At 59.9% G+C, this 7779-nt stretch overlaps 1 protein-coding gene across 2 annotated transcripts in view; it reads left to right on the forward strand.

Moving 5' to 3' along the window:
• LOC102045146 (diacylglycerol kinase beta-like) overlaps positions 1 to 3931 on the forward strand; it is a 23310-nt gene extending 19379 nt beyond the window's left edge. For both annotated transcript variants that reach the window (XM_014308676.2, XM_031060339.1), the window contains 4 exons: positions 496 to 697; positions 1996 to 2116; positions 2206 to 2266; positions 3105 to 3931. In XM_014308676.2, the coding sequence (XP_014164151.1) occupies positions 496 to 697; positions 1996 to 2116; positions 2206 to 2266; positions 3105 to 3203 (483 nt within the window). In that variant the 3' untranslated portion in view covers positions 3204 to 3931. The remainder of the gene's footprint in view (positions 1 to 495; positions 698 to 1995; positions 2117 to 2205; positions 2267 to 3104) is intronic.
• Positions 3932 to 7779: the final 3848 nt, after the last annotated feature.

Here is a 7779-nt window from a genome sequence, read left to right on the forward strand (position 1 = left end):
GGCCCCCTCTGCCGGAGCCAGCTGACTGTGATTGGCCATTAATTAGAAACAACCACATGGGCCAATCACAGATGCACCTGTTGCATTCCACAGCAGCAGATAACCATTGGTTACATTTTGTTCCTGAGGCCTCTCAACTTCTCAGGAGGAAAAAGGATTTTCCATAAAAGATGTCTGTGACAGGGTGGTGTTGCCTCCCATTTTGGGTCATAGCACCGAGTCCAGCCAAGGTTTTATGTGCTCCCCCAGGAATTTCCTTTTTTACACTGCCGTTTTGGACCTGTGGTGAAACTCCTGTGGAAGCAGAGGGGAGAGCAGCACAAGGGGTGTCCAGGGCAATAACTCTAGGAAAAAGTGAGGGAGGTCTTTGCATCTCCACTCTGGAGCTGCCAGTGTCATTCAGTGCTCAGGGAGCCACATTCCCATGGCAGGGAGAGGAGGGGGCTCCCTGTGGTGGGCACAGCTCCCCCCTGACACCCCCCATGTGCCTGGCAGTGTGATGGGACCCTGCTGGACCTGAGCACCACATCCCTGGAGGGCATTGCTGTGCTCAACATCCCCAGCATGTACGGGGGCTCCAACCTCTGGGGAGAGACCAAGAAGCAGCGTGGCTACAGCAGGCTGGGCAAGAAGGGGCCAGAGAAGGTGCCAGGCACGGTGGTCACCGACGCCAAGGAGCTGAAATTCTGTGTGCAGGGTGAGTGGGGGGCACCAGGGGAGGGTGGGGGCAGCACAGGGGCACTGGGCAGCCCCAGCCACCAGCTCTGGAGCAGCAGCAGCACTGGAGGGGTTTGATCAGCTCTGTGTCTTTTGGGGTCAGCTCTGTGTCTTTTGGGGTGACTCCACTGTATGGCAGAGGGAGAGCTGGAGCCCAGCAGCAGAGCTGGCACCAAGGGCTCTTGTCAGCACCTTGCCAGGCTCCAGAAGCACTGCCAGCCTGGGTGTGGGGTTTGGGAGCAGCGGGACCCATGCTGAATCCACCTCCCGGCCATTTCTGAGGCCACCAGAGCCACCCCCATGGGCAGGGACAGCCCAAAGTGCTGACAGTGGGGAGTAGAGGGGTACAAAGCAGCAAAATCCACAAAGTGCCTGGGTTTTCCACCCAGCAGTTCCCACAGCCTGGGGCTGGGGTGGAATCAGCCCCCCAGAACAACAGTGTCACATCCCTGGCTGCCACTGTGCCCTGCTGCCTGAGCCAGTGGCAGCAGGGAGTGGGATACAGGGCAAGGCAGTGCCCAAGGGGCTGCAGGGGACAGCAGGGCTGGGGACATCCCCACTGCTGGGTGGGTAAAGGGTGTGGGAGGCTCAGAGGATTCCTCAGGGCTCGCAGGGGTGGGTGTGAAAGGGGACCCTGAGGCAGAGCTGTGCCATGGCCAGGTGTCCCTGCTGGTGGCCCAGAGGAGCTGAGAAGAGGTCATCCCCTGGGATTTGACCAGACATTCTGTCACATGTGCTGGTTTCATTGATCCTACCTCATCCCATCCCATCCATCCCATTGATCCTATCCCACCCCATCCTACCCCATGCATCCCATCCATCCCACCCCACCCATCCCACCCCATCCATCCCACCCCATCCCATCCCATCCCATCCTACCCCATCCCATCCATCCCATCCCATCCTGTGGAGCCCATCCCATCCCATGGATCCCTTCCCATCCCATCCATCCCATCCCCCAGGGGATGCTGCAGCTCCCCAGGGCAGCCAGGCAAGGGGTGCCATCCTTTCATCCACTGCAAACAAACAGTGCAAGGCTGCTGGGGGTCTGGGCTGGCACCACGCAGGCCCTGGTGCTGTTCCAGACTTTTTCTCCAAAGATTTTGGCCGGCAGCATTGCCCGGTGCTGGAAACACCCAGCGTGGTGGTCTCAGGACACAGAGGCCATCAGGATAAATCCCCTCAGTGCCACCAGGACACACTGAGGTTTCCAGTGAGGGCAGGAGGAGGGGGATTCCTGGGGTTGGGGGGAGCAGCTCAGACCCCTCTGTCCTGCAGACCTCAGCGATCATCTCCTGGAGGTGGTGGGGCTGGAAGGCGCCATGGAAATGGGGCAGATCTACACGGGGCTGAAGAGCGCGGGGAAGAGGCTGGCCCAGTGCTCCTCCGTCATCATCAGGTATTTGTCCCCTTCTCAGCGAAACCTGACACCCGTGTCACCGAAACCTGACCCCTGTGTCACCAACTTCCCTTCTTTGTGCCTTGCAGGACGTCCAAGCTGCTGCCCATGCAGGTGGATGGGGAGCCCTGGATGCAGCCGTCCTGCACCGTGAGTGCCCAGCGAGGGGCAGCGGGGCTGCCAGGGGGTGGGGATGGGGCACAGGGGCTGGTAGGACATGGGGATGGACAGCAAGGCCTGGCAGGGTGTGGGATGGGCAGCAGGGGTGGCAGCTCAGCAGGCTGGGACAGCCTTGGCTCCTCCTGGCAAAGCTGCAGGGTTTGGAGGGAGCTTGGTGCTGGGTTTGGAGGGAGCCTGGTGCTGGGTTTGGAGGGAGCCTGGTGCTGGGTTTGGAGGGAGGCTGGTGCTGGGTTTGGAGGGAGCGTGGTGCTGGGTTTGGAGGGAGCCTGGCGCTGGGTTTGGAGGGAGCCTGGTGCTGGGTTTGGAGGGAAGCTGGTGCTGGGTTTGGAGGGAGCCTGGTGCTGGGTTTGGAGGGAGCCTGGTGCTGGGTTTGGAGGCAGGCTGTTGCTGGGTGTGGAGGGAGCCTGGTGCTGGGTTTGGAGAGAGCCTGGCGCTGGGTTTGGAGGGAGGCTGGTGCTGGGTTTGGAGAGAGCCTGGCGCTGGGTTTGGAGGGAGCCTGGTGCTGCTGCTGGTGGTGGGTGGCCCCAGAGCTGAGCTGTGACTCCGTGCCCTGCACTCATGTCACTCCCATTCCCTGCTGGATGGGCACAGCAGCATTCCTCCCTGGGGAGCTGCAGCAGAGTCCCCTACCATTTCTCCTCTTCCTCTTCCCATCCCAGCAGGACCTGGATGTGATTCCAGAGCTCTTCACCCCGGTGCTGAGCTGCTCCCACCTTCATGGGGTCACTCCCGAGGCTCCTGGGGCTGGAGGGTGCCTGGGAGGGCTCAGGACCCTCTTACTGAGCTGGGTTTTTCTACTTCTTTTTAGGTGAAAATTACCCACAAAAGCCAGGTGCCCATGCTGCTGGGGCCCCCCCAGAAGAGCAGCTTCTTCTTCCTGAAGAGGAGGAACCGAACTCGGGATTAAAGCCTCACCCAAGGATCCACAGCCTGGAGCACTCAGCATCCCAGCATCCCACCTGGGAATTATTTATCCTGGGAAGGTCTTGTGGGCTCCTTCCTGACCACCAGGAGCATCCTCTCGAGCTGGGATGGAAGAAGGGGGAGAAGGCAGGCTGGAGCAGTGAGCACATTTGCTGGAGCAGCACTAGGACTGGGATTTTATTTTTTTTCCCCCTTTATTTAAATTCCCTCCAGCCAAGCTGCCAGTGAATGTGCTCCTGAGGCAGCACTGAGCTCCATTTATTTATTTATCCTCCTCCTGAAGACCACTTGATGTCTCAGTGCAGTGGCTTTGTCCCCCAGTCCATGCAATGGGAGGAATTATTTATTTCTTTAGCCCAGAGGAGCCATCTCAGGCTGAGAGAGATGCAAGAACCATTGCTGCCAGCCCAGTGGGACAGGCTGGGGACAGACAGTGCACAGGGACAAGCCTGGGCTGGATGGCAGGAGATTGTGTTTTTACAGGGAAATGGCAAAAAAAAGGGAATTCTGGGGGAAGCAGCCCCAGCTCTGGGCTTTGTGTTCATATTTATGTATTTATTTAGCAAACTTTGGACAAAAAAGGGACTCTGGGGGTCACCTCTATAGGAGCCCAGATTGGACACAGACAGCACCTCCCTTCTCTGCTGGACTTTTCCTCTCTCCTAAATCCTGCCAGCCTGTCCTGGGGGCTGGAGACCAGAAACTCTTCTCCCTTGAAGGTGTCCCCAGCACCTTTTACACATGTCCCAGTGTGCTCGGGACAGGCTGGGGACAGACAGTGCACAGGGACAAGCCTGGGCTGGATGGCAGGAGATTGTGTTTTTACAGGGAAATGGCAAAAAAAAGGGAATTCTGGGGGAAGCAGCCCCAGCTCTGGGCTTTGTGTTCATATTTATGTATTTATTTAGCAAACTTTGGACAAAAAAGGGACTCTGGGGGTCACCTCTATAGGAGCCCAGATTGGACACAGACAGCACCTCCTTCTCTGCTGGACTTTTCCTCTCTCCTAAATCCTGCCAGCCTGTCCTGGGGGCTGGAGACCAGAAACTCTTCTCCCTTGAAGGTGTCCCCAGCACCTTTTACACATGTCCCAGTGTGCTCTGCCAGGCTGGTGCTGCCCCTGGGCTGCAGGCAGTGGGGCAGGTGCTTGCAGCTCCCTTTCTGTAGGGCCAGCTCTCCCCACAGCCCTCTCCAAACCCAAGAAGCCTCACAGATGGTGGCAGCTGGGGGTGCACATGCAGGTTTTGGTGGCATCACCCCTGCATGGACAGAGCAGGGGATGCAGTTTCTCTCCAGGGACCAAAAAGCAGATGGATGCAAGGAGTTTGTGGTGGTCTGAATGCACTCCCAGGGGCCAGGAGCTGGCAAGGCTGCCCATGGGAAGGGGCCAGCAGTCACCCAGTGCCTCCAGCAGTGGGCCTGCATGCAGGATGCAGCCACATCCTGAGTTAAACCTGCTCCCTTGGGCTGGTGGAGGCTCCTGCACTGCTGGGAGCAGGAAAACTCCTGTTTGTCCCCACTCTGTCCCTGCTCCAGGGCTGGGACAAGCCCCCCTGTCCTCCCAGTGCCCACTCAGCCCCTGCTGATGCTGCAGGTCCCCCTTCAGCAGCATTGTCCTGGCAGAGGGTGCTGCCAGCACTGCTCCAGAGTGGCTGGGAGGGACCTGCTGGTGACCTGTGCACAGGCAGTGTCACCACAGTGCATCAATCCACTGTTGTTCTCCTTCTTCTCCATCTTCTTCTCCACCTCCTTCTCCTTCTCGTCCTTCTTCTCCTTCTTCTCCCTCTTCTCCTTCTTCTCCTTCTCCTTCTTCTCCTCCTCCTCCTCCTCCCTGGTGTCCCGGGCAGCTGTTTAGGAGTTTCCAGGTGAAAGCAGATGGAGCAAGGCCAGACAAAGCCCAGCTTCCTCCATCCCCCAGCCCCTTGCCAAGGGCAGCAGTGCCTCACAGCCCCACACTTGGGGAGGGTGACAAAACCACCTCAGCCACCTCCAGAGCTCTGCCAGCAGGAGGGTGACAGTCTGGGGGATGGCAGCACACAAGGTCAGCAGGTTTGGTTCTGTTTCCCTGCCCTCAGGGCAGGGTTTCATCCCAGGTGAGGAATCAGCAGTGCAGGGGCACTCAGCTGTGGTTTCCCTGCCCCTTGCCCCCGTCACAGTTTGCTGGGCTCTGGGCAAAGAGCAGCACTGGGGGCTCTGCTGAGCTTTGCTGTGTCTGTGGTGGCAGAGCTGGGGCAGCAGGAGGGCACTGAGCCTGTCCCTGCTCCCTTGGCCTGGAACCCAGGGCTGAGCACCCAGCCACGTCCTGCAGGGCACAGGGAGCCCAGGGCCACCCCTCTGGGCCGTGGCACAGTGACACACCAGCAGCAGCGCTCTGCCAGGTGCCAGTGGTGGCCAGGGAGGTGATCCCTGCCCCAGGGGCTCCATCTGCTCCCACACTGCCAAAGGCATGGCACAGCAGCCCTGCCAGCCCCCACCTCCTCACCCTGGTGGTGCCAAGGTCCCGAGCCCAGCAGGACCCGCAGGGGCTGGGCTCCATCCCAGCTGTCCCTGGTGCAGGGAGGATGAAGCCATTGCAGCTGGGGGGCACCCGAGGCCTTCACCCCCCCGTTCCCCAGTGCCTCCCAGTTCAGCCCAGCTCCCAAGGGCGTGGGGTGGAACCAAACCCCCAGAGGAGCCCCTGGGCACTGGGGAGCCCCAGCTGGAGCCCCAGGGGCTCAGCCCAGTCCCTGTGTGTGTGTGTGTGTGTGTGTCCCGTGGTGGTGCGTGGAGTGGTGTCCGTCGCGCGTCCTGCCGTGTGGCCCCGGGTGCTGTGGCCTTGCCTCCAATAAAGATGATCATGAACTCCTCAGCTGCTCCTGGCCTGCATGGGGGTCATTCCTGGCCAGGTGTGGCCCTCTGGGAACTCACAGAGACGGTGCCCACTGCAGGCAGCCGGGGCTGAAGGGGTGCAGGCAGTGCAGCAGCGATGGAGTGGTGCTCAGCGTGAGCTGCATCCAGCTAAATTTGGAGCCTGCAAAAAAAATTTCCTTTTTTTTTTTTTTTTTTTCATCAGTGGGGGCTAAATTTAGCAGGCACCGGTCACCATCTTCCCCCTGGCAGCCCTGGCTCTCCAGGGGTTTCAGCTCTTCCTGTGAGCTCCCACCCGCCTGTCCCATGGCTGTCACCTCTGCGTGTCCCCGGGGTGCTGAGCAGCCCCCAGATCTGCAGCTGCCCTGGGCTCCCTGTTGTACCCCCAGCTCTGCAGGGACCCCCTCATCCCCACTGCCCCCCGTGCTCCCCAGCCTGGGTTTTGCCACCTGCCCTCCCATGTGTCACTTGCTAATTTTACCTGCAGTGATTTCATCGCTTGCCTCTGTGCAGAGGGGAAGTGAGAGCCTGCAGAGCCCCCAGGAATGGGCTCTGAGCAGCAAGGACACCCCGTGCCCTCTGTGCTTCCTGCCCCAAGCAGCCCCCCCATCATTCCAGCCGGGACACGCTGGCACATGAGCTACCTGCCCTGATCCCGAGGGGTGGAGGTGGCCCTGGGGGACTCTGGGAGCTCATGAGTGACCCAGCATCCCCAGAGCAGCTCCTTCCAGCAGCCCAAAGACAGCTGGGCAGCTTGCCCAGGACACTGACAAGCCCATGAGCTGAGCATTTCAAGCTGGCCAGGACATCTCTGTACTGACAGGCTTCCGAATCGCTGGGCAGCTTCCCAGGATCCGAGCAGAAGGTTCCTCTCCTTCCCAAGCTGAGATGTGCACCGTGTAACCAAACACCTTGTTTTTGCCCTCTCCAGCAATAACTTCCTAGTCTCCCTCCACAGCAATGTGAGGCCTCCCCACAGCCCATTTATCCTGTCCCTGAGCAGCCACTGCCAGCTCCCCATGGCAGGTTCCCCCCCTTCTTACAGGTGGGGAAACTGAGGCACTTAGCAGGGAAATGCTGCAGTGGGGGCCCTGGCAGGCAGCCAGCAGCTCCATTGTGTCCTAAATTCATTCCCAAACCTCTGGGACGTTTGGTGTCCTTCAAGGGTGTGTGTCCATGGATCTGCTTGGAGGGATCCGTGGCTCCAAAGCCCTTGCAGGTGGGAACTATTTTTCCCATGCCCCATTTTAGAGGCAACCGTGGCTGCAGGGCAAGGCTGTCAAAATCAGTACTCAGGCTTGGCTTAGCCCTGGGCTCGCAGGGACGCTGCCTTGTTTGTGTGAAACCACAACCCAAGAAAGCAGAGGGGACCCCACGGCCTGTGAGGCCCGAGCTCCGTGCCATCTGCGTGCCTTGCTGTGTGCCAGCTTCTGGGGCACGTTGTGCACGGACCCGCTCCTTCTCTCCTCGCCACCCTGGACCCGAACCTGGGGTTATCCTCCCCCAGTTCTCCCTCCCCCAGGCCGCCGGTTGACCCCCCATCCCCGCTGCTGCAAAGGGCCGCGGCCCCTTTAAATCCTGCGCGGCCCCGGCCCCACCCGTCAGTCTTTTCCCCCTTCTATTTTTTTATGAATGAAAAACGTTCGGGGCGGAGCCAGGCAAATACCCGCTCGCCCATTGGTCGCCTCCACCCCCGCCCACTCAGCCGTTCT

This window comes from Geospiza fortis, unplaced genomic scaffold (assembly GCF_000277835.1).
Source record: "Geospiza fortis unplaced genomic scaffold, GeoFor_1.0 scaffold118, whole genome shotgun sequence".
In the NCBI taxonomy this organism is placed as follows: domain Eukaryota; kingdom Metazoa; phylum Chordata; class Aves; order Passeriformes; family Thraupidae; genus Geospiza; species Geospiza fortis.